This window comes from Anolis sagrei, chromosome 2 (assembly GCF_037176765.1).
Source record: "Anolis sagrei isolate rAnoSag1 chromosome 2, rAnoSag1.mat, whole genome shotgun sequence".
Lineage (NCBI taxonomy): Eukaryota > Metazoa > Chordata > Lepidosauria > Squamata > Dactyloidae > Anolis > Anolis sagrei.
This window is the reverse complement of record NC_090022.1, coordinates 241,685,039-241,712,361: the sequence shown is the minus strand read 5'-3', so window position 1 is coordinate 241,712,361 and position 27,323 is coordinate 241,685,039. Positions and strand designations below refer to the sequence as shown.

General features: G+C 36.8%; 1 protein-coding gene across 4 annotated transcripts in view; it reads left to right on the top strand.

Moving 5' to 3' along the window:
* DMXL1 (Dmx like 1) overlaps positions 1–27,323 on the top strand; it is an 83,135-nt gene that overhangs the window by 17,654 nt on the left and 38,158 nt on the right. For all 4 annotated transcript variants that reach the window (XM_060761943.2, XM_060761945.2, XM_060761941.2 and 1 more), the window contains exons 5-22: positions 4,441–4,567; positions 5,235–5,301; positions 6,764–6,939; positions 7,401–7,590; positions 8,469–8,634; positions 9,047–9,259; positions 12,534–12,784; positions 12,892–13,546; positions 13,661–13,782; positions 15,140–15,229; positions 15,738–15,840; positions 18,451–18,567; positions 19,357–19,581; positions 20,144–21,799; positions 23,814–23,924; positions 24,608–24,777; positions 26,127–26,224; positions 26,792–26,957. In XM_060761943.2, the coding sequence (XP_060617926.2) occupies positions 4,441–4,567; positions 5,235–5,301; positions 6,764–6,939; positions 7,401–7,590; positions 8,469–8,634; positions 9,047–9,259; positions 12,534–12,784; positions 12,892–13,546; positions 13,661–13,782; positions 15,140–15,229; positions 15,738–15,840; positions 18,451–18,567; positions 19,357–19,581; positions 20,144–21,799; positions 23,814–23,924; positions 24,608–24,777; positions 26,127–26,224; positions 26,792–26,957 (4,703 nt within the window). The remainder of the gene's footprint in view (positions 1–4,440; positions 4,568–5,234; positions 5,302–6,763; positions 6,940–7,400; positions 7,591–8,468; positions 8,635–9,046; positions 9,260–12,533; positions 12,785–12,891; positions 13,547–13,660; positions 13,783–15,139; positions 15,230–15,737; positions 15,841–18,450; positions 18,568–19,356; positions 19,582–20,143; positions 21,800–23,813; positions 23,925–24,607; positions 24,778–26,126; positions 26,225–26,791; positions 26,958–27,323) is intronic.

Sequence of the window (27,323 nt, the reverse complement as noted above, 5' to 3'; positions counted from 1 at the left end):
TTCCAAGTTTAACCTGTTTTATCAAAATGCAAAGAAGGTAAGATGCATAATTACCATATATTGCAAAGTCTTAAAGCAGCATGAAATTGTGTTTGACCATGGTAAGGTACAGATATCTTTTCAGTAAGTTTCTAAATCAGCCTTTCCCAACCTGATGCTCTCCAGATATTATATTAAAATATTATCTCCAGGATACCTGACCTTGTTCAGTGAGGCTGATGGGAACTGAATTGCACAATAGCTGGAGAGTGCTACATCAAGGAGGGGTATTTTACATTATATTCCCATGGTCTCTTAATCATTTGCTTCTTCTGTCTTTCAAGTAATAGATGTAGCAGCGGATAGTTGTAGTTTGACTGGGCAGAAACAAATACTTTTCTTGATAATCTGTAGGCTTGTACATTTTGGCTGAACCTTGATGGCTGGATACCGGTAGACCCCCATATCAGTTTTCACGGGCCTCCTGAAAATGGGTGGGTAGCTGGATAGCCGTTTTCGGTTCGTACCTAAAAAATGCAACTAGATCCTGTTCTTGGGAGCCTTTCCTTTTTTTCCTTCAGGGAGCCTGGGTGTCAGCAACAGGGTTAAGAAAGCACCCTTATTTTTTAGAAGTATTTGAAGGAGAGGAAGGGAAGAAGAACAAAAAATCTAAAAAAAAGTGACTCTCCCAAGCCCCCAAATGCACGCGTGCACCTCACTCACCCATCCCCGCACGTTCCCAACTTATATTCCTTTATGAAAGGAAAATAAAAAGGTTTAAACTATGGTGCCGAATAAAGAAGGAGGAGCCGAGATCAGCTACCACATGGTCCCATTATGAATGGGAATCCGTGACGGCTGGACCCTTGCCATTATGGGCACCCAAACAAACCAAAGGAAATGGCCAAAAACGGATCTGGGCTCAAGCCTAATAATCTGTATAATGATTTGTTGGTACAGGAAAAATGAACAGAAGAAATAGGCAAATAATACCCATAGGATTATTATTATTTTACCAATATAAAAACATAGTATGTCTCAGCAAGTGAGATATATATGCTGGATTTCATATCACAAAATCACAAGTCAAACACTTCCCAAGCGTTTAGGATTGTGTCATGTATTTTTAAATGATTTGCGCAGATCCAAATAAGGTGACTTTTTGCAGTTAGCAGATCATGATTTTGGTAATGTTTATTGCTTCCAAATGCCGGCTGAGATCTTTTGGCACGGTACCCAGTGTGCCGATTACCACTGGGACCACTTGTACTTGTTTATGCCAAGGACTCCCCTGTTAAATTTTGAGGTCCTGATAATGGCTGTTGTTTTTCATCAATTTGACTGTCACCTGGTATTGCGACATCAATAATCCAAACTTTTTTCTTTTCCACAATCGTGATGTCTGGTGTATTGTGTTCCAAAACTTTGTCAGTCTGGATTCGAAAGTCCCACATATTTTTGCATGTTCATTTCCTACTTTACGATCCTAGCAGTTCTTTTTGAGTTTATTATCGCAGCAGTTCTTTACTACTGGCAGGTGGTACTTGTGACCTAAGTTCCAATGAATCATTTGGGCCACATAGTTGTGCCTCTGTTTGTAGTCCATCTGTGCAATTTTCTTGCAGCAGCTGAGGATATAATCAATGGTTTCATCAACTTCCTTGCACAGTCTCTATTTTTATTATGTTATTATTTTATTTATTTACTATTTTTATTATTTTATTATTATTATTATTAGTAGTAGTAGTAGTAGTAGTAGTAGTAGTATTGCAATTCTAGTCACTGTTTATTTCATTTGTTTGTTTATTTTATTATTATTATTGCAATTCTGGTCACTGTTGGTGGAAGAAGCCTAAATATTGTCAGAATATGACACATTTTGAAACTTTGTAACTATAAAAGGGTGACCTCACCCCAGTTGTTTAAAATTTTCACCACAACACTTCGGACAAAAATCACATTGTTTTTAAAATTGTTATTACTTAATAGTATTTTTAATCTCTGTGTTATCTGTTAGACTAAGAAAAAATGTTAATGCATCATGATATTGCGCAAAAGTAAAAAATATTCGTAAAGGAGGTGGATCAATTTTTATTTGGATATTGAAATATATTTATCCTTTTTATGAAAATTCAGGATGGCAAATAGATATCATAACGTAACAACTCGAACAAATAAAAACCAGTAAATAATTCAAACAGAAGAAATCCATATTAAATAGGTCAAATAAGTTGAAGTAGCTTTTAAAAGGTTGTAAAAATTATGCATATCTTTGGGATACGCTGTACATCCGCAATATAATATTGCTTTCACAATTCATTTATAGTAGTTTTGCTTTTATCATACTTTTCCATTCTTTGAGTCATTTTCACCTATTATTCGCCAATGATGTATTCTTCTGCCTGCCTAAACATTCCTTCACTTTTATGAAAGTAATGTTTTATTCATAAACTCACATATTTTGATAAGGAATCTGGAAAGCTGAGTGGGTATGATGAATCTTTGTTATCTGAATGAGATTTATATATTTGCAAATTGAATGGTGCTTTCAAGCCATAAATTTGCACTGGGTCAAACTAAAGTCACCAGACGGCCATGGTTTTCAGGAAAGATCTTTGCTAATCAATTTAGGTTGTATATAGTAAATGCACATTGTGTTCCTTAATGAGCAATATTACTGTCCTTCACGAGAATGGATCCATTGTATTGTCGAAGGCTTTCATGGCTGGAATCACTAGGTTCTTGTGGGTTTTTTCGGGCTATAGGGCCATGTTCTAGAGGCATTTCTCCTGACGTTTCGCCTGCATCTATGGCAAGCATCCTCAGAGGTAGTGAGGTCTGTTGGAATTAGGACATTGGGTTTATATATCTGTGGAATGGCTGGGGTGGGGCAAAGAGCTCTTCTCTGCTGGAGCTAGGTGTGAATGTTTCAACTGTCCACCTTCATTAGCATTTGAAGGCCTGGCTGAGCCTGGGAAAATCTTTTGTTGAGAGGTGTTAAGATGTGCCTGGTTGTGGGAAAAGAAGTTTAGAAATATACAGTGAGGGATAGGGGTGTGTGTGGTTATTGTTCTGATGTCTGAGGTGGAGTATCCATTGGCCTGGAGAGCCCAGTTGAGGTGGTTCAGTTCATCTTGGAGGAGGTGGGGTTCGCAGATTCTTTTTGCACGGTCTGCCAAGGCTTTAATGGTGCTTCTTTTTTGACTTGGGTGATGGTTGGAGTTTTTATGTAGATATCTATCTGTGTGTGTGGGTTTTCTGTAGACGGTGTGACCCAATTGTTGATCTGGTTTGCGGATAACTAGGACATCTAGAAAAGGCAGTCTTCCTTCATTTTCTTTTTCCACCTCAACCGGGCTCTACAGGCCAATGGATACTCCCCCTCAGACATCAGAAGAGCTGCAAGACCAAGAACAAGCCATGAGAGTAAAGATGAAGATCCACCCAGAGGAAAAGTGTTCCTGCCATACATCAAGGGAACCGCTGACCGCATAGGGAAGCTGATGAGGAAACACAACATACAAACAATCTACAAACCCACCAAGAAATTCCAACAAATGCTACGTTCAGCAAAGGACAAGAGGGATCCTCTCACCTCTGCAGGAGTTTACCGTATACCATGTAGCTGTGGACAAGTCTACATAGGGACCACCAAACGCAGCGCCCAGACACGAATCAAGGAACATGAAAGGCACTGCAGACTACTTCAACCAGAGAAGTCAGCCATAGCAGAGCACCTGATGAACCAGCCTGGACACAGCAATATTATTTGAGAACACAGAAATGCTGGACCACACCAACAACCACCATGTCAGACTACACAGAGAAGCCATTGAAATCCACAAGCATGTGGACAATTTCAACAGAAAGGAAGAGACCATGAAAATGAACAAAATCTGGCTACCAGTATTAAAAAAAAACTCTAAAATTACAACAGCAAAACAGCAGAGAGGAAACAACCAGGCACATCTTAACATCTCTCAACAAAAGATGTTCCCAGGCTCAGCCAGGCCTTCAAATGCTAATGAAGGTGGTCAGTTGAAACATTCACACCTAGCTCCAGCAGAGAAGAGCTCTTTGCCCCACCCTAGCCATTCCACAGATATATAAACCCAATGTCCTAATTCCAACAGACCTCACTACCTCTGAGGATGCTTGCCATAGATGCAGGCGAAACGTCAGGAGAAATGCCTCTAGAACATAGCCCTATAGCCCGAAAAAAACCCACAAGAACCTAATCCATTACTGATTTCCAGTGGTTGTTGAATCCAGATAAATTGAAAATTGCTGGTATTCCCTCACATCATCCCAAACTGCTCTAGAGATCTTCGATGTTCTTGCCAATGCATTTAAATATAACTTAGGTTGCACAAGAGCTTTGGTGCCAAGCATATGTTTATGCTATATGATTTAACCTCTAAATCTGTTTTCATTTTTGTGTATAAAATGTGCAAATTTTAGGCTCTCGACTGTTGACTGGTTCCAGTTGTCTGCAGCTTTGGTCCAACACCAATTTTGACAATCTATTAGAAGAAGAAAATCCTGAAAAAGCAGATAGTCAGAACTGGAGGGTCATTTGGCAGTGCAAGTAAGAAATCATTAATAATGTCTTTATGTTGCTTTACTCTCCCTAGTAAAGTGAGCCTCAGGTAGGAGATACTGAAAGAGAAAAGTGTGGTTGTAAAAATTTAAAAAACAAAGAAATATCATTAACACTACCCCATGTCTCATCTGTTAGCAAGTTATGAATATGAATATGTGGGGTTTACCATCTTGCCTTAAGCCAGTGGTTCTCAACCTGTGTTTTGGCCTACAACTCCCAGAAAGCCCAGCCAGTTTACCAGCCAAAACATCTGGGGACCCACAGGTTGAGAACCATTGCTCTGAGCAGTAAAACATTTGGGAAAGCCCTGAGGACTAAGAATGAGGCCCTATACACTTTTCTAAATATTGCCTTATGTAAAATACATATTAATGCTGAAATTGTAGCAAGATCAGTATAACCCAGATAAAACGCCTGAGCCTTTGTGCCTGTTGTTAGTTGAAATCCAAATGACTGATATTGAAATATGCCTAAAATAGAAATACAGTACATTTGAAAAACAAAATCTAACTTTATTTCTATAGAGAGTAGGGAAGTAATCCTGCTGTGTTATTTTATAAGGGCACAACGTAAGGAGAAGCCATAGAAATTCAACGTTAATTAGTGGTTAACATTGATTGTTTTAACAGAGTGCCTTTATTCTACTTTATAGAACTGCTTCTGAAGTTTATCTAATGAAGTTTTCACCAGACGGAGAATTCTTTGCTACTGCAGGGAAGGTAAAGCCTATGCAATGTTAGGATTTGAAATTCTTCTCTTTGTACAACATCAATGTGGGTGACTATAGTAGTAATAAGGATCTAATAAAATATGTCCAAGTCAGAACTTTTATCATTTAATAAAGGATGTCTACAGATGTTAGTATTTATTGATCTGTATATTATGTAATATTGTCATACTTAGGTTTATTTACATTAATATATTTGTATTCCCATTGAAATTTTTCATTCCAACTGTCAACTTGTCTATAATTCAGAGTGCTGTTACTCTCTTTTTCCCCCAATATATTTTTTATTGTTAGAGATATAATTTAAAAGATCAAAAAATGAAATAGAATACATTGAAAGTGGGGGAACATTGTGTTGATAGGAAAGTGGGAAAACTAAAGGAAAAAAAGAGTGAAGAGAAAAGGAAAAGGCGAAAAAAAGTGCTGTTATTTTCTGAAAATATTTGACTTCATAGTCCTTAGCTTTTCAAATAAATTATATCCTATAAAGAAGTTTAATATTTTGCTGTCAAAGGCTTTCATGGCTGGAATCACTGGGTTGCTGTGGGTTTTCAGGCTGTATGGTCATATTCCAGAAGCATTCTCTCATGACATTTCACCCACATCTATGGCAGGCTTCTTCAGAGATGGATGGATTGCTGGAAATTAAGCAATAGCCACCTTGACTAGCATTTAATGGCCAGGCTTTGAAGCTGCAAGACCATTAAATGCTAATCAAGATGGCCATTTGCAACACCCACACTAGCCTCAAACAGACAAGAGTTCCTTCTCCCACCCTGGACATTCCACTGATATATAAACCCCACTTGCCTAGTTTCCAACAGACCCCTCCACTTCTGAGGATGCCTACCATAGATGTCAACAAAACATCAGGAAATAATACTTGTGGAACATGGCCATACAGCCAGGAAAACTCACAGCAACCAAGTTTAATATTAATGTAGCACAATAGTTTACTGCTACAAACACATTCTCTTGTGATAGAGGCTAATTTTCAGAATAGCTTACTGTAAATTTGCATCTTTAGCCATAGTGCAAAACTGAGATCAAAAACAGCTTCTGTTACTGTAATCCCATTTTCAAAAACTTGCAATATTAGTTTAATAAACATCAGGTTAGATAAACAGTGTGTCTTCATCCCTTGCAGATGGAGATGGAATATGCCTCATTTTGCTGGGAAGACTTTAGGCAATTGAGACAGGGATAAAGTATATCAAAAGAAGGAAGACAAACTTAACCTTGGCAACGGCCATCCATTCCTATTCTTGACAACAACATAAAACTCCGTGTGTGGCATGGATTTAAAATTTTAAGTGACTGATTTTTTTTTGCTATCTGTTCTATTATCTTTGGCATTTTATTGTTGTAAACTGCCTAGTTTGCTACCCAGGTTTTATGTAAATAGAGTCATTAAACAGTGCACTAACATTTTCTATTTTCTTTTGGGATGCTAGGATGATTGTCTTGTAAAGGTGTGGTATAACACTGATAGTTGGAAAGCAGCTGTTACACCTCATGCTAGAACACCAGAAACAACAGTACAGGAAGTGGCATTCTCATTTATTTACTTAGTCCATCCTCGTTCTGTAAATGACTTTTCATGGCGAAAGACAAGCAATTACATGCCACGGTGAGGATGCTTATTATTTCTTCTTAGAACTGTTAGAATTTGTTTTAAAGACTCTGTAATATTACTTTAATTAACCTAACCCTATGGTTAATTAAAGTAATACTATAGGTTTCAGAGTTAAATGATGAATTACCTTCCAATACATTTAAATGGAAACAAAAACTGTGAATCCCAGTGCTCTAATACACTCAAGCAAACTTTAGCTTAAATTGTTGTTATTCACATTGTGGTCTATCAGGAGATTGTTCTTAAGAAATCAATCGCTTGTTTTGCATTTTTTTCAAAGAGTGAAAAGAGCATTCTATACAATGTTGTTTCCAAGCATCCATCCTCACATGTTTCTTGCCTAAAGCAGTTGACCTTAAACCAGAAAATGACACCTGTTGTGAGTAATAGCACTTTGTAGGATGCAGAAATCCTTATCTCTGAATTTTTTCTGTAACTTTACTTTTTCCCCTTAGTGGTGCTGTATGTAATGTATTGTTGACGTGCTGCAAGGATAATATATGTCGTCTCTGGGCAGAAACTTTGTTGCCCAATGATAGCCTGCTGTATGGTGGTGGATACAACCATTGTCCTGAACCAGTGAAGATAACTAATAACTTTAAGAGGAACGCTTCCAGTAAAGAAAGCATGAAAAATGCTTTGGAGGTAAGAAGCTAAGTCAGCCACATACAAATCAGCCTCATGTATAAATTGAGGGCAGGCTTTTGGACCAAAATTTGGCTTTTTGATATGACCCATGGATAAGTTGAGAGTCATTCAATGGAAAGAAGAAAACACCAGTGGCACCTCAGAGTGCCAGCTGCTCCTAGAATCATAGAATCAAAGAGTTAGAAGAGACCTCATGGGCCATCCAGTCCAACCCCCTGCCAAGAAGTAGGAATATTGCATTCAAATCACCTCTGACAGATGGCCATCCAGCCTCTGTTTAAAAGCTTCCAAAGAAGGAGCCTCCACCACACTCCGGGGCAGAGAGTTCCACTGCTGAACGGCTGCCCATCACCACTGTTTTCTCATTCAGAAATTCAAAAAGGGCAGAAGCAGTGCTACAGCAGAGAGAGTAAAGGGAATTAATGTGTTTTTAAGGTTCTCATGGGATGGACTAAACCCTTGCTTTTACCATTTTGTTGTGAAGGGATTTGTTCCTTTTATTATAAGAATTAAGTATGGTACTTAAATAGACCCATCGGTGAGTCAACCTAGGCTTTTGGGTTGATTTTTGACTAAAATTTCTAGATTTATACTTGAGTAAATATGGGAGTTGCATTTGTTCGTGCTGAGCATTCTGAAGTCATAAGACTAATTTAATAGGGTTTGCTTTGTCGTAATAGATTTTTTGTTTTGCTAATTAGAATGTTTTTTATTATTTGACACTTCTTTGTATAGACCATATTTTTATATAAAACATACTGGCAGTAATTCATATTCAGTACATTTATATTTCATTAGCCATAGTACATAAGATAATTTTTCAAAAATGGTTTTTCTTCCCTTGAATAATGTCATGTGATTCATCCTCTCAATAGCTAAACCTAAGACCCTTTCGGCGTGGACGAAGAAGATCGTTAGCACTTGCACATACTGGGTACTTACCCCATCAACAAGATCCTCACGAAGTTCATCGGAACACTCCACTACAATCAAATGCACTTTGCCACTTTCATATTGCTGCCAGCATCAATCCAGCCACAGGTGATGAAGAATGAAAAGTTTTAGTATATTTGAATGCTACTTGGCTTTCCCTCTATAACAGGGGTTCCCAAAATGAGCCAATGAGGTGCTCCGTTAGTGATTGTGAGTGGTTTCACATGAGGCGCCACCATGCTACTTCCCTCCTTCTTATCATATTCACAATGTTTCCTAGAAACTCACTACAGATTAGCAGCAGATTGTTCATTGGTGTTCACCAGTCTAACTTTTATAAGCACAGATGTAATGGACTTTTGGAGAAATACACAGTGTAGCTCCTGTAATCTTATAATGTGAACAGCCGGAGTTGAGGTACTGTTGAACTCTTTACCAAGATTAAGTTTGACTAGAAACGGAAAATAATTAACATGTGTATCTTTCTTATTTAAATGAAATTTTACAATTTTGCTTACAGACATTCCTTTGCTTCCTTCCATCATGTCTCTGAGTCTTAATGAAAATGAAGAAAAACATGGTCCATTTGTAGTACATTGGCTAAATAATAAAGAACTCCATTTTACCCTGTCAATGGAAGTCTTCTTACAACAGCTGAAAAAAAGTTTTGAGCATATTTCTTCAGAAGCTAGCACTGAAGAATCGAACCAGATGGATTTAAAATCTGATGAAGGTAACTTGCATGCCTAGGTTTACCCTGGTAGATTTCTTGATAAAATCATATAATTGTATTATTAAGACAGTGCACTGCTTTGCCTTACGTGTTAAACACTATGTGGCTAAAACTATTTTATGTTTTTGGATTGTTTCTGCAAAAATTAGACATAAAAGACAGTCTTAGTTCCCAAAATTCCAATGTGTATGTCTTTTAATCCTTGAAGCCATAACTGTCTAAAATTTTACTGTCTACAATTTCCCTCTGATATTTCCTACTCAGAGAGCAAGTAGTTTACCCCACATATGCATGTTCTGTTTTCCTCCCATGACTTACATAGAACATAAATCCAGTATAAAATGTGAAGAGATCCCTGTTGTATACTTAGGCAAACCAAGGATTTTGTTAGAGCTAAAAATAATACTAGGATTTCAAGTGAGAATATTGGGAAACAAATGTACAGATAAAATGAATGTGTAAGGATTAGAAAGTTGCTTCACAAGGTACAAGTTCTTAAGTACATTGCAATTCTAAAGTTACAAGTATTTTGACTGCTATTCTATAATGTTTACTTGGAGTAAGTACAACTATACTCAGTTAGGGCAGACTTCTGAGTAGATGTCATTTGCTCTGTAATCTTTCAAAACTTCAAAAGGACGCCTTGAACTATGAGGTGTTTAGGAAAGGGAAGAGTTTAAAACCACAGATCTTATTCTTGCTATTTCTACCAGTGAAAGATAAGGGAACACACAGGGACAAGGACAATGTAGGAAGTGGGTGAGTTCTTATGCAGATGGTGTCAGCCAGAGACGTTTGACTTTTTAGACAAGTGTCTCCGATGGGATACATTTCCCAAACACCAGGAAGACTATAAAAGCCTGGTGAATCTGATCAAGATGATTTTAAACTAAATCCTTTGGTGGTTAAATATGATCTGTCCAAAAGCAAAGAAAGGAGCTCTAGAGGAGAATCTGGGGGAAAGATCGTGAACTAGACTAAAATCTACAGTTTAATTTACTGATGCTAGGTTTTTAATTTGGTGTTAGGTTTTAATGCTACTTTTATATATGGGTTTTTTTTCTGGGATTTTATATCAGTATCATGTATTTTATGTAGGCATTGAATGTTTGCCATTGTTATGTTGGAATCTGCCCTGAGTCCCCTCGGGGAGATAGGGTGGAATACAAATAAAGTTGTTGTTGTTGTTACAGTAGAATAAAAGATGGGGACAAAAAACCACTTTAGATGCACAGAGTTTCGGAAACATATATGATGAACATGAACTCCTAGTGCAGGAAGGTTAATATAACTTTGTAGGGACAACAAAGACTTGTCATTACATTTATCAAATCCGGGGAGAGGCGGATGAGCTCCCTCTACCAGCTCCAGCTCCTCATGCGGGGACATGAGAGAAGCCTCCCACAAGGATGATAAAAATCATCTGGGCGTCCCCTGGGCAATGTCCTTGCGGACGGCCAATTTTCTCACACCAGAAGCGACTTGCAGTTTCTCAAGTCGTTCCTGACACGACAAAAAAAATTTACATTTATTATTAGAATATAACAACTGAAATATATAACCTATTCAAAAAATTAGATGGGAAGAAGAGAGAGGAGAAATAGCATTATATATAAAAGACAAATTCAGCTGCATGGAAAACCATGTGAGTGACCGTACTTGGTCTGTAGAGAACACGTGGGTAAAAATAAATGAATAAAGAAATAGGAACAACACTGGTGGAAAGTTACAACAGGGAACAAAACCACAAAGAAGTGATGAATGATGCTTTTATCCAAGAAAAAAGCAGGGGTGGTTATTATGGACTTCAATTATCCTGTTATTTGCTGGGAGACTAGCTCTGCTAAGCATAAGCTCTGCAACAAATTCCCAATGTTCTTTACAAATGGCAAAGGAAAGAAAAAGGAAATTAGACTAGGCCACAAAAATCAAAGCAGTGGGTACTGGGGTACAGGCAATTGCCATGTAATGATGGTAGAATTCATGATTGTGGAATAGGCTGAAGAAGAATATAGCTAAAAACAAATCTTTGACTTCAGGACATACGATTTTATCAAGTTCAGAGAAATATTGGATGAAATCTCATGGCTAGATCTGTTAAAAGAAAAGTGCTCAGCATGGATGGGATTTCATTGAGAAGGAACTGCGAAAAGTATTATACGCTTCCATGGAAGATTAAAAAATGGAAATGACTGGAAAAGTTAATATTGCTGCTCAGCAAACTTGGGAAGGAAGTAAAAAGAAAAAATGTATAAAAAATGAAAGAATGAGTACTCCTGTGTAGCCTTTGCTTGCAGGGAATACGTTAGAAAAGTTGAAGCTCAAAATAAATGGAGACTAGCTAGACAAGCAACAAAAAGTGTCCCCGTGTCCCTTCAAATATGTTTGGAGTAGAAGAATTACAAAAGTAAATAGTGGCATCACTGCTCAACAGGGATGGTAAAATGCTAAAAGATTATAATGGAAATGGCAGTATTGTTTAATACCTATTTTTCTTCAGTTTCTTCCCATCAGCAGAGACATTGGCTAGGAATCCAGGTTGCAAATTAAGATCAATAAGGAATTTTTAAGAAATAATCTAGTTAGCCTAAATGATTTCAGATCGGCAGTCCCAGATGAACTGTACCCCAGAACTTACTGTTATTCTTAAATGATTCAATTCACATATTATTTACATGTTCTTGCGCAGCTTGTTCAAGCTTGGTAGTCAAACTGGGAGTCCAGGCTTGCTTGTCAAACTAACCATAAATAAGAAGCCACATTGACCAATACACTTTTCTTTAGTTTATTGTAAACAAAGTTGGTTTTATTTTAATTTGTAATAGCTTAGGGACAGTTGCTTAAATCCTGTATTAAGTTAACTTTAAAATCAGTTGATGTCAATACTTTTCTACCAAGTAAACATATATAAGTTTTTTTCCTTGTATTAGCACATTATATTGGTATGCCTTCTGGCTTGATCTCTGTTCTGTTATGGCTGGTGATTATTATATGAATTACTTCAGTGTGTTTTTCTGGCTTCTGTCAAACAAGAGAACTGCATAGGTTCAGTTTTCATGGATATATATCTAGGATTACTGATGAAAATGAATTTTTCTTTCTCAATAAAGAGAAAGAAGCCTTGCAAACTATCGTATCCATGTATATCCAATAAACTGTATAATTAGAATTGCTGACATTCTAGAAAATCTTGCAAGAAATCATACTATCTATCACTTTAGCTACGGTTTGAACATGCAGATGCTTTATAACAACACATCTTTTGTTCTTCCAGAAACTGATGATAGACAAAATCAGAAAGGAAATCAAGAACAAAAAGATCTTATGGAAGAAAAAACAGTTTCAAATTCAAACTATGTTCCCTTGTCTCCTGCTGCTATTGATCATGAGATTGAAATACAGCTTTCTGAATGGAATAAAAATGCAGACATGTTATTTAGTATTCATCCTATGGATGGGTCATTGCTAGTGTGGCATGTAGATTGGCTAGATGAATACCAGCCAGGCATGTTTCGCCAAGTACAGGTACTATGGCTGTTCTAAATAAATAACATTATTATCATTAGTGTTATTTTGAGTATAAATGTTTCACATGATTCCAATGTTTCTTTCTTTTTCTGTTAAAAAAACAGGTGTCATTTGTTTCAAGAATCCCTGTAGCCTTTCCCACTGGTGATGCAAATTCACTTTGCAGAAGTATAGTGATGTATGCTTGCACAAAAAATGTTGAACTTGCTCTTCAACAAGGCAAACAAAAACCATCTAGCCTTGGGCGTTCGTGTTCTATGTTAATTTCTTCTGGCCATAGTAAATCATCCAACAGTTTAAAATTAAGCATCTTCACCCCAAATGTTATGATGATTTCAAAACATGCAGATGGATCGCTAAACCAGTGGCTAGTAAGTTTTGCAGAGGAATCTGCCTTTTCAGTTGTACTCAGCATTTCTCACAAATCAAGATATTGTGGACATCGCTTCCATCTTAATGACTTGGCTTGTCATTCAGTACTTCCATTGCTGCTTACAACTTCTCATCATAATGCAATCAAAACGCCTGTTCTTCATGGCACAAAGGAGATACCATCAACGTTTCACAGTAAAGACAATGCAAACACAACACAGGATCTGAATACTGTGTACAGTGAACTTATCCTCTGGAGAGTTGACCCAGTTGGGCCACTGTCTTTTTCTGGTGGAGTTTCAGAACTTGCACGAATAAATTCTCTTCACGTGTCCGCTTTTTCAAATGTGGCATGGCTTCCTACCCTTATACCGAGTTACTGCCTAGGTAAGTTTTATTTCTTGTAAATAAAATACTGGAATTGCAGCAGGCACAGAAATGAAGGATGCTTAACATATTCATATGCTCATCTTCAATCAGACTGTTGATGCTTGCCTTTAGGTGCATATTGTAATTCACCAAGTGCTTGCTTTGTTGCAAGTGATGGACAACATTTGCGGCTGTATCAAGCTATAATAGATGCCCGAAAACTTCTCTGTGAACTATCAAATCCAGGAATTTCTGTAAGTAAAGGCCCTAATGGGTTTGTTCGTTATATAATTTTGTGAATATTGCCAGCTAAATTTAGCCAGATGGTTTTAGCAGATTGTTAATTTGATTTAAAATTGTATTACCTCACCAAATGCTTAATATGAGTAGTGGGTTTAATTACTTAGTCTTGCTTCCTAGACATTTTGCAAGTGTTATCTTCACAGTTTGTCAGCAATGCAGCTCAAAGCATAAAACCTAAAATGACCTGGTAAGAAAACTTGCTGTTCTCTTCATGGTTTAACATCTGGCTCTGAATTTTATATTGGAAACATACAGTTTTTTATGGGATGGTTGCTCTTTAAAAAATATGTAGAAATACGTAGGCTAATATATCTTGACCAAAACTGCCCATGCAATGCGTGTGAAAGCAATTTTAGGGCAGGAAACATTTATCAAAAGAAACACAGGGGTAGAGCTGCACACCATCCTTCTCCCTGCTACTTTCCTCAGATTTATATCCATTAGTCATTGCATGTAAATTAAAACAATATTCAAGGGTTTGAGACATATATGTCAGTGTTTATTTATTTACTGCGTTTATCATATTTATTGTGTCAGGGACACAAAAAATATTTTATTGCCCCTGACAGACAGACAGACAGACAGACAGACAGACAGACAGATAAAAATCATATATATTTATTTATTTGTGGCATTTATATTTATTTATGTGAACTTTATAAACTTGTGTGGGTTTTGTTTTGTTTTTTGGCTCAGCGGGTTAAACCGCTTAGCTGCTGAACTTGCTGACCGGAAGGTTGACAGTTCAAATCTGGGAAGTGGATTCCCTGCTGTTAGGCCCAGCTTCTTCCGACTAGGTATCGCTTCTGTGGGAAGGTAATGGTGCTCCATGCAGTCATGCTGGCCACATCACCTTGGAGGTGTCTATGGACAACATTGGCTCTTTGGCTTAGAAGTGGAGATGAGCACCACCTCCCAGAGTCGAACACGACTAGACTTAATGTCATGGGAAACCTTCACCTTACCTTGGCTTTCAAAAATTATCTAAACAAAATTGTAACATATCAAACATTTCTTAAATCAGCTTTCCCATTCTTCAAATGTATTGGTCAACAGTCTCCACAATCCTCATCCGCACACAACAACAAAAAATCAAGAAGACACTGTAGATTTTTTTTAAAAAAGGATCTCTCAAACAAAACTTGCAATTTTATTGTCACCAGGAATTTACAAACCGAAATTTTAAAAAGTCGACATTAGGGCAAAGAATCTAGTATGGAGACAACAGGCGTTGAAATAACAGATTACTGAAGTTAATTTTTAAATTATAAGACTATTTACATCTAGCCTTTGTTACTCACTCTGCAGAAATACGTTGGTGAAGTTTTTAACATTATAAGTCAGCAATCCACAGCTAGACCAGGATGCATTGTAGAATTGGATGCCATTACAGAGCTGGTAAGGGTTTTTCATTTCTTAAATTAAATCATCATTGTGTTATTTTATTGGAAATTAAAAGGGGGGAAGTTACCATCACATGAGTGTATCTGCTCATGTAATAGTATTTTCTCCTTTCTCACAACCCCTTTCCCCAAATCCTGCTCTAAACAAAATCTGCTCTAAACATTTTAGAGCAGATTTTGTCAATAACCAGGAAGCAGTGAGAATTATCACTTTCCTGATTCCAATAATAGAAGCAAACTACCAGTCCTGGATTTCATCCATAGTAGCTATTCTCCCGAGAACAGTATATCCCTGATCACTATTAGAGTGTTACTTATTTTCAGCATTTCTTACTGGAAACAATGTAGCTAAATATATAAAACAGTATTCTGCCGATTCTGCTGCATGTTTAAATCAGACTTAAATCACACAATTTATTAGCAAATCTTGGTCTATCTGTCAATGAGTGACACTGTAGTCACTCTACTATATTTAAATCTGTGTTTGTTTGTTTTTAATTTAGCATGGTGGGAAAATGCAGTTACTTCATGTTTTTCAAGAAGATTTCATTTTGAATAACCATGAAAATAGACTGTCTGAAAAAAAGACCATGTTACCTGACTCTGGTAAAGCACATATATGTTTAGTAAATTTTCAGAACAGTTAAATGATTGTGATTATGTAACAAGCTTGTAGCATTGCTTTTGGTAAAATATCAAGCCTAAAATAGCAATCAAAGTTTAGGATTTTTTAGGATAATGGATTGCTAGTAGCTTATACTAACATCCTTGTAATAATTTAGAACCAAATAAGCATTTTATATTCCATGTTGATTGGCATGAAATTACTTGACAGATCTGGTGTGTGTATTTGAATATTATGTAACAATTTTTCTTTCAAAAACAAGCAATTGTTCCTAAATTCCAGTATTATTCAAACTCTTTGCTAACTGAATTTTCAAGAAACCCAAATTAGAATTTAAGATTGTGTTACATTGTGTAAAGTTGCAAATAATGCTGTGTATGTATAGAACTGGTATATAGGATGTAGCAGAATGAACTGGGGAATCATGAGGGTTAACTATAAGGTGGAAGCTGGTCCTTTTAAAAGTCGTGTCTCAGTTAAACACAAGTACACCTCTTGATGCTGCCTGCAAGTTGTTCCATTATGGAGAAGTAGTAATGGCTAGCTGGCTTCTTGATGTGTTTGTTCTCAATTTCTTTTACGTTTATTATGAGTGGGGAAAGCTATAAATATTGACTGTAGTCTGAAATAATATAGTCTGTTTTGTCGCCTCAGAACTCTCCCCCATTTCTACACAATTCTGCTGCATGTGTAAATCAGACCTAATACAGGCTTTGGGTAGATAACGGGAGACTGAACATGTTGTGTTTTTGTTTTGTTTTTTACCAACCAGCAGCATTGTTTGTCATATTTCTTGCTACTGTCTGAATTCTTCTGAATGTAAAGATACTAGTGTCATATATAGAGAGATCAAAGCTACGATAAATCATTGTGAAAATGTTATAGTATATTTAAGTGCAGGCAAACTGAATTGAGTCCAATCCCATGCATGTTTACTTGGAAATAAAAAAACAAATTCAAACATGAATAGCAGGGGAGAAAAAAAGGGATGCAGCATGCAAGAATAAGAGATGTAAATCATTTAAATTGCACACCTACCCAATTCTGCTGTTAGCTTTGGGGGGGGGGGGTACACTGAGAACAATGGGATTTTTTTATTCCAAAAAAATAACTTGCTGTTACTAGGAGAGGATCCACCAGAATTAAGATAGGGAAAGAAAGGTGGAGTTCCCCCTAAACTTTGTAATCTTGGGCGAGTGGGGGGGACTATTTCTCCAACAAACATGTTCAACAAAACAATAACGTGATACCTTACATGCTTAGGATCACACCTAGTTTGTTTCACAGTAATAGTACCTATTCTGAATTGATTCTGCATAGCAATCGTGGACTAATACTACAGAATTTTACTGTTTAAAATTTGTACACATTTTCTAGATAGCAAATCCCATCAAAATGTGTGGTTTTTAAAAATAATTATTTTCAGTATGTGTATGTATGCTCCTATCATGCTTTTCCAAAGTGGGTCATAGCATTCTAAAACAAATTATGCTATAAAATCTGTTGTGATACGCCATTTGAATTCAGTCCATACACCATAATTATGGCAGTGAAACATTTAAGCAGTAGTATTTTCAAACAATATTGAGCAGTGTATGTTATTTAGAGACCCAGTGTGGTTAATGTGGTTAGATTAGAACATTGGGAGACCAGAGTTTGAATTCCTGCTTTTTTCAGAACTCTAGAGTCCATTAAAGGCTTGCTTAGACAGCTGAGCCTGATGTTCTTTCCAAGGCTCTCTCCTGCTCAACTGTGTTCATGTTGGTCACATATTCTTCTCATGAGGAGCATAAATTCCCAAGCATTAATGGCTGATTGTATGCTCACTCCTTACCTGGAGAAAAATTTGCCCTCTAGAACTTTCTTTCTACCTGTCTTGTTTTGCCGCTTCGACTTTCACTGTCACCAAGTTCGGACAGAGTTGCAAACTCACTATTGTACCTTATCAGAAGTCTTGAATAGTATTAAGTAGATAGCTTGGAAGAATATCATGATCAGTGGGACTGAAAGTTGCTGAAATGTGGGGAACTAGCAAGTATACTGTACCTTTAACTGTTTCTTGGTGCAAGTCATAAACTGTGGCGTCCAAAGCCATTTTGCCCATGGGATGAATGGGATGGATATCAACAACTGCAATTTTCCAATGCCATATAGATTTTGTTATCCCAAACATTACTTTAAATGTTGCCTAGAAGCTGAGTTTCTTCAAGGAGGTGGCATGTGGGAGAGCTCTTTAAAGTATTCTTTCCTTTATTGCAGCAGGAGATAATTCCCCTCCTCCATGGCTGATACTGTAAAATTTGTCTTGGCCAATTTTTGCTTGAATAGATGAACATCTTCCAAAAGAAGTGTATTAGAGCTCAGCCCTCCAAGCCGCTTGTAGAAATGCTCAGGCTTTATAAAGTGAAAACTACTCATCACAACTTGATAAGGCTGCATTGGCTGTATCAGAGTAAACATGCAAAGGATTGTACTTGACTTCTGGAAGTTTAGGTAGTGCATAGGGTCACACAAAGGAAATAATACTTTGCAGTATTGCCTGTTCAGATTGTGTTGTCGTGAAAACAAAATCTTTTTTTTTTTCCCTTCAGGATATCAGAAAAATGGGTTTTCTGAAAAATTCTATTTAATCTTATTGGAATATACTCAAAACTGTACATTGTTACATATGTGGAAATTACATTTGAAGTCCATACCGGTATCAGTAGGTAGGTTCTTTTGTATTTGTCTAATAAGCCACACAACACATACAACTTAGGCTTGTTAGTTACACAAATAATAGAATCATAGAGTTGGAAGATACCCCAAGGGACATCCAATTCAACCCCCTGATATAGTGAACTACAATGAAAGTAGTCTTGACAGATGGCCACCTAGCCTCTGTTTTTAAAAACCCAGAGAAAGAGAGTCCATCAGACTCCAAGATCTCATATTCCACTGTCAAACAGTTCTAACCTTCAGGAGGTCTTCCTAATGTTTATGAAGTCTGGAGCAGGGCCAGCTACCTCATCTTCATTAAGCATTCTGACACAATGGGCTAAACAGCGTGGAAAGATTGTCCACGTTATGCCCTAGGAATAACATACTAAATCCACCTTACTTTTCTCTGGATTTTTCCCAATGGAGAAGAAACACTCTTCCAATAATTTGCCTATTAATGTAACATATGACTTGGACAATGAACAAAGGGAAGTTTATTGTCTCCATGGTCTGTTTGTGTGTAGTTAAAGAAAACAATGAGAGACTTAAGAGGACAGAATAGAACATTTTCCTTTCCAGTAAAATTTCAGTAATATAAATATGCATTGTTAAAGTTCTGCTCCATGTAAGTTAGCTTTTGTGTGACCATTATATAATCATGATAAGTCTGTGTTGCAGGAAATCTTGGCATCCTAAATGGGCTGGAATTTTAAATTACAAATGCTTTCAAATGAAACAGTTTTACTAATAAAATACAGTTTTAGGTAAAGCTTCACCTCTTCTGTTATTTGTTTTAGAAGAAAAAATTGAGGCTAAAGAACCTGAAGCTGTTTTGCAAGAAGAGCTTTACTCTTCTTCTCCAGACCAAGAGAAGACCCAGTGTTCCCTGACAAAGAAATACCAAGCCTGCAAAGAGAACCTTCAAAGTACCAGCCAACTTGCTCTTTCTTCAGAAATTGTCTATAGTAAACGGCTGAATTTACCAGAAGGAGTGGAAATAATAAGCATTAAACCATCAGCAGGTTTGTAAGCTACAAAAAGGAGGACAGAGAATTAACCTTCAGTATACTTGGAATTGCTGATCTGATGGTTTGTCTTCCATGTTTTTATGGCTATGGTCATACATGAAAGACAAAGTATTACAGAAGCCTCTGCTTATTGGTTACAAACAGCATGCTGGTTCAATGAGCTTCACTATGAATGCATTCTCCTCCCCTTTAGCATATTTCTCTCTTAATTAAAAGAAAGTCAGGAGTTGTTGAGACAGAAACAAACCAGGTGATAAATTCTCCTTTGTTTAGCTGCTCTCTATTGCAAGCAGAAGCAATTATGTAGAGTGCTGCTTTAAGTTGATAAGGCAGATTTGACTGCTGACTGTTGCATTGTTTGACTATGGCCATTACGTTTTAATGATAGCTTTAGATGGAATGGTTGACAAAGGAAGAATAGATACATTACAATTAGGGTTTCTGCCATAGCATATATTACAACAAACACCAAAATTTGGAGTTTTAATGGAAGTAGGTTCACACTTGACTTTGTGCGTGAAATGTATTTTTCACACTTTTTTCTTCTTAATTTTAGGTCACTTGAGTTCTTCTTCCATTTATCCAGTCTGCCGTGCTCCTTATCTTCTTGCAACTTTATGTTCAGATGGTAAGGTTAGATTTTGGAGATGCACAGTGGCACCAGAATCGGATATGGCTTCTGAATCAGAATGTCCTACAAACAGTGATATATATGTATGGGAAGAGTGGCCATTACTCATTGAAGATGGACTTCTTAGCAGTAGTGCTCTTAATATTCCCGGCCTACCTCTTGAAATCAGCTGTGCCCATACAAACCGCCTAGCTGTAGCATACAAGCGAACACCACCTAAAAACAGTCGGTGTTCTCAAGACTTTTTGGTGAGTGTTGCCATTTTTGAGTGTGAATCTACAGGAGGAGCTTCTTGGATCTTAGAACAGACACTTCATTTAGATGAGCTGAACCCAACACTGGATTGCTTGGACATTGACTATAGTCCCACATCAAATAGAAATGAGAATTTAACACCCAGAACAAAGTATATGGTTCATTTGGACTGGATGTCTAGAGAAGATGGCTCTCATATCCTAACAGTAGGTATAGGATCAAAGCTGCATATGTTTGGTCAGCTGGCTGGAAAGATACAAGAACAAAGTGGTAAGGAGATGTTTGTACTGCCAGTGTGGGAAAATGCTAAAACTTCATGTGCATCTAGATTTATTTTATTACGTTGTGTGGATTTAGTTTCATCAGTGGAAGGTTCACCCCCTTTGCCTGTTTCTTTGTCTTGGGTTCGTGATGGCATCCTTGTAGTGGGAATGGATTGTGAAATGCATGTTTATTCTCAGTGGCAGCCCCTTTCCAAGCAAGAATCAGTTGCTGGGGACTCATACAATGGGAGCACGCCTTCCATCATAAGCTTAATAAAACAAGGACAGTCTCCTGGTGTTCACCCGCCAAAACGAGCATTAACCAGATCCATGACAAGTCTTGCTCAAAAACTTAGTGGGAAACGAACAGCATATGATCTTTCACTGGAGATGGAAGATTCGGGTCTCTTTGAAGCAGCTCATTCATTATGTCCTACTTTACCTCAGTACCATCCCCTACAACTTCTGGAACTCATGGATCTAGGAAAGGTTCGCAGAGCAAAGGCCATCCTATCTCACTTAGTTAAATGCATTGCTGGAGAAGTTATTGTTGTAAATGATCCTGACCATGAAAAGCGGTGCCGATCTCTCTCAATCTGTGCTAGTGGGAGCAGTACAAGGGACCCTATGACATTCAGCAGAGGTGCAATTACAGACTATACAGAAATAGACTCCGTTCCACCACTACCTTTATATGCATTGCTCGCCGCGGATGAAGAATGCCCCTATGCTTGTACAGAGAAGGCTAATAACCAGCGAAATCTTAAAAAACATGACATGCCAGATGAAAATTATGAGGATCTCTTCCAGAATTCCAGTCTACACACAGATGATCTGACTATGTTTGAAGAAGAGGAAGAAGATAAAAAGCCAGCGGTTATTGATCTTTCTCAGTACAGTCCAACTTATTTTGGCCCAGAGCATGCCCAAGTTCTGTCTCGTCACTTGCTTCACTCTAGCTTACCAGGTCTCACCAGGATCGAGCAGATGTCACTGATGGCGCTAGCAGATACAATTGCCATTACTAGTACTGATATAGGAGAAAGCAGAGACAGAAGCAAGGGTAAGTTTCAAGTGAACATGCTTAATTATGAAATTTAATACTTTTTAAAGTTAAATACTAATGCTACCAGTATTTCCACACCATATCTGTTAATTATGAAAGTTTGTGTTTCATGAACCAAAGTAGGTTGAATTTGATAATTCTCTTACTGGTGCAAGAAGTTTCCATGCAGGTTAATACCTCACATCTCTTCAAAAAAATGGGAATCAGTCATCTGAATTAGGTTCTTGTACAGGATTTGTTGAAGCCTGGTCAGATTCTGAGTGCTCAGAAGACGAGGATGGGGATGCTGGGAAAGATTGTTCAGAGGAGGATAGAAGTGACCTGGACAAAGTTGTTTTGAAATCTCCTGGCAGTTCCATTGAGACTGGAGAAAGCGATATAAGTTCTCATGGGAACCTGCCAGAAGTGTAGGCTGAGAGAATTGTCGGTGTCAAATGTTTGTCCAGATCCAGGAACTTCGGCGGCAGAGCATACAACAAAGACAGACTCGCTTTTCCCAGCGGAGGGGAAAAGCAGGTGTGTGAGGAATGATGTCATGGGAGAGATTGAGGACTTTGAAAGTGGCTTCTACTGGTACAATCCTTTGAGAGCAATGGTGTTCCTGGTCCTACATTTTTGGAAGTCATGTGATCAAGTTTCTAAGTTTGTTCCTGTTTTTAGCTCATGTGTGGCATAGATTGCCTACCATATATCCATGCTATCATATTTATTGATATATCTGTGGATTGACTCGTGAGACTGTATTTGAAAGGATTTTGGACTCTTGGCTATCTTGGAAATAACATTTAGAATTTTGATTCTCTTTTTTAGATTTGCTTATTTTTATAGACTCTTTTCTAAATAAACTTTTACTTACTGGACTGTGTGGTTTGTGGTGAAAAGATGTTTCAGGGCTCTAGTTCAACAGGTCATAAAGATCTCCCACATTTTGAAGCGGTATGAAATGAACAAAACCATCAAGAAAAAAATGTACAGTATATATTTGTGAAAAGTGTATAAAAACAGTTTTGTTTTAATAGGTTTTAAAATAATATTTGACAAATTATTTTCTAGGGCATGCAGAATCCTCCTCAAACTCCAACTTGATTTTTATATACTCAGTACCATGGCATTCTTATGAGCCTTGATTAGTGAATGGACACACTTACTAATTGTGTTAAATTAATGCTAATAACATGGAACTTTTTATTTTTTTGGCGGCTCGGGGAGCTTCATCACTTAACCAGGCGTTCTAATGGTTCTAGGTTTGCCAGGTGATTTTCTTTTCAGTGTGTATCCAGTTGCTCCAAGATTAGAAATCCATAACAAAATAATTTTTCAATCTGGTACAGATGCATTTCAGCAAAGCGCAAAGCCTGTATGGAATGCTGTCTGTGTCGCTTTCACAGAAAAGTTGTTTTCCTAATAAGATTGAACAACAAAGTTCCAATGTTTACCTGTTGAACTCATGATGGTACTGAATATAGTGTCATATTAAACTTCTCCAAGTTCTGGAATGTCATTTCTAGTACACTTTAGCTGCTACTGAAATGTTTTGTTAAGCTGTACTCAGAAACATCCTCAACTCTGTGAAGCAATTACATCTTGTTGCTTTCATTCTTGGCACTTGGAAATGGTACAAAGAATCAAAGGTCATCCTTCTGTTGAACAGGTTTTTCACTACACCACAGTAGTGATAGGGACATTTTCAGCTTTTTTTTTTCTTCCAAGAATATTATTGAATGCAGTATACAATGTGCACTGAAAAATATCACCATTAAATTCTTTGAGGTATTAATTCTGTTTGCTGCCTTTGGACCTATTTGTATAAAATTAAATTCCAGCAATTTCTGGGTTTTTGGAAATCAGTTTTAATTTTCTTCCATTGTGAAATTATCCATCTTTTTATGGCAGATAAAACAATGGATTTCAAATTAAATAATGTAGAACATGGTGATGAAAAGATTGGAAAATTAAATTGCAAAATTTTATTTGGAGAATTAAATAATGAAGAATTAAATTTTATTCATAGGAGGAGAAACACTTGATGAATGTGGTTTAAAATTTCTTTTGGCTGTCCGTCTTCATACTTTTATGACAACTTCACTACCACCTGCTCACAGAGCACAGCTACTTCACCAAGGTAATGTTTTCCTTTTTTTCTGTACTATTTAAATGCAATATGGGATAACTTTCTTAGAAACTTTTTTTCTCATATAGAAATTATTACTTTGTGAGCTATGGGGATTGAGAAAGGCTGGTATTGTGCAGCTCAAGAGTAGATCTTATTTTCCTGTGAGCAGCCATGTATCCTGTATGTAACCGTTCTGGCAATTGAAACTAGCAACTCATCAAATACCCGTGTATGCATTTTGTAATGTATAGATCTAGTATTGTGCCCATTTACTAGAAGTTAATTACAGGTGTCAATTATAATAACTAACAATGTGTTGGAACCTACTTATTTTTCCCCTAGTTTGTGTGCTTATGTAAAAACGGAGTTGACATCTCTTTCAAGTATTTTCATTTAAAGTAAGAATTTCTAAATCTGCAGGCTTAAGATCTTAACACTGCATGGACTCAAAATCAACATTAAAGTCAGTCATCCATTTTAGAATCATGACAATATAGATTTCTAGACTACCACTTTGAATGAGACACACTTTCGTTTTCAGAAACTGAAGAAGGCAGAAGCCAAGGCATTTTGCTAATCTGTTATGTTTTTTTGTTAATCATTCTAATAAATAAAAATAGGAATGCACAAATACTTATGTTAAACTGATGTACAGCACTCAATTCTAAAAATAATATTTTTGAATAATTTAGGCTTGTCTTCAAGTCATTTTGCCTGGGCATTTCATTCTGTAGCCGAAGAAGAACTTCTAAATGTTCTCCCTGCCATGCAAAAGCATGATCCGACATGGTCGGAACTCAGAGCAATGGGTGTAGGATGGTGGGTTCGAAATACGCATAATTTGCGCAGATGCATTGAGAAGGTAAATGCAGTTTCTAAAAAACTGGTTTGTGTAATGTTTTAGTTCCATGTTATAGTTCCATTAGGCAATTCTTAGGCAGAAAAAATGTTCTGGTATAAGTAGCTAAAATAATAAACGAAGTTGTGAACAGAAAAATGACAGAAACAATATATATATATATGAATCAATGTAGTAAAATAGAAAGAGGACTTACTCGTTCTCTGGATGACTGCATGAGCAATCTATTCACATTTTGATTCCATTCACTCTTTTTCTCCTGGCTTGTTGTTAATATTCTAAGGTCCAGGAGGTGCCATGTGACAATTGAGTTGGAAGAGTCAGTCAATGAATAAGGATACTCTCAGTGACTGAGATGTCTGTTTTCCAGGAAAGCTAATTAATTACCTGTGATATATCAGTTAATGAGAAGACGCTAAGAAGCCGCTTTGCAGGAGGCAAGACAAAGGCTTGCCATTTGTGCTGTTCATGAAACTATTTTGTACTTTACAGTACTTTTTCTTTCAAACAAAAGAACAGTGGGAAACCTAAAAAATCTTGAATCTTGAAATACATAAAAAGCTGCCCCATTTTTTCTTCAAAGGGTGCTTGAACTCCCAGGTGATTGGTTATTCTTCATTGAAATCACCTTGGACCACCCTAGTTGATTATTTTTTAAAAAGCTAATCTGGCATGAATGCTAGGCCAGATCTTGAGTTTTACCCCTGTACAATTTCAAGGAGAGAATAATAACAATTAATAACATTCACAATTTATATTTAACTCTTAGAACTGGTGCCATTGTATTGCTACAATTTACCATAAGTTGTTTTTTGTTGCAAAAATTTTGGAGAAGCGTTATTAAAGTTGAACTTGACTAACAAATATATAATGAAGAATGTCAAGATTCTGCAATATTTAGATAGGTTGCATATTCACCTAGTACTAATGCAGACCAAATAAGAAGCGTTTTACTTTGTGTTATTGTACTAATGTTTATGGCAGACTTAAACTGAAACAATAGTTTGGTAACAATAAATTATCAGAGTTTCAGTGCAAACAGATGTGGAATTCTTTCAAAGGTGAGGGCTAGCAGAAGAACCCTGTCCCAGATATAGCATCTAAGTGGGATCCTAGTGAGGTAAAAGCCTCGTCTTTCATGTACAGCATGAACAAATAGGCCACAGTTTACTGCTAATATTTTAAGGCTTATTCTCAAATCTGAAAGGTATTAATATGCATATATTATATAGTGATTATAATCTAGTGAAGTTAAATAAATAGGTTTATTTCAAATAATTTCTTAATATTATTCTCAGTTATATGAAACTATATTAAGTTTGCAATGGTTAACTACACTGTTATCATTACAGGTCGCTAAAGCTGCATTTCAAAGAAACAATGACCCACTTGATGCTGCCATTTTTTACATTGCAATGAAAAAGAAGGCTGTAATTTGGGGATTGTACAGGTAGTACTTGCATAAAAGTATTTAATTCTCTATATACCAGTTAACCCATTTGTTACTTTATTTTATTTCATTTCATTTTCTTGGAAGTCAGTACAAGCAGTCCCCAAGTTATGAAAAAAGTTTGTTCTTAAGTTGAATTTGGTTGTGAGAACAGGCGCATTTCTAAGTGTAACTCCAGCCAAATAAATATATTAGCTGCTGATAGCATAGGGAAGAGATAACACACCTGTGGTGTTTGTTTTGCTGTCTGTGTCCCTGTTCAGAAGATTACACCTTACTTTCTGTCCCTATGATAATTGGATTTTGGGGAAAAAAAATGCTTGTTGATACAAGGATTTGTGATAAAGCTTCAGTGGAGACACCTTTTCCCATGATAACTCTTCTAGGTGTGAATTTCCCTTCCTAGAGGTAGATTTCTCTCACTTCCTGTTGTCTCACCCCTGTTCTTAACTATGAGTCATTTGTAAGGCGTATGTTTGTAACTTGAGGACTGTCTGTAGTTGAGAGACTCAGATGTACATCAGTAGATCACTGGCATAATGAGTATGAAACTCTTAACATTTACAGATCAATAAAAGACACCAAAATGACACAGTTCTTTGGACAAAATTTCACAGAAGATAGGTGGCGTAAAGCTGCACTGAAGAATGCTTTTTCTCTACTGGGCAAACAACGGTTTGAACATTCTGCAGCATTTTTTTTGTTGGCTGGTCATCTAAAGGATGCAGTTGAGGTAACTTGATGATAATTGTTGTAAAATAGTGTAAATGTGTACTTACTGCTACTATAGCTTTGCTCCCTTTATTTTATAAGTTCTTTTTTATTTCCTGCCCAAGCATATTATGTGTGTGAAATCAATATGAAGTCAACTTTAATAGTATGGAAATAATTTAAATATTAAAGCAATTGCATGCTTCTCCAGATACGTGACAGTTTAGAAAATTAAAATCCTTTATCTTCCAGCATTTCATCTGTCCTAATTGCAAATGCAAATCTGATCGATAAGCATTAGTATGGATTGTAGCCTCCTTCTGGTTAAATTAGCATGCTATAAACATAAAAGATTATATTTGCATTTTTTTAAAAGAACACCCTTTGC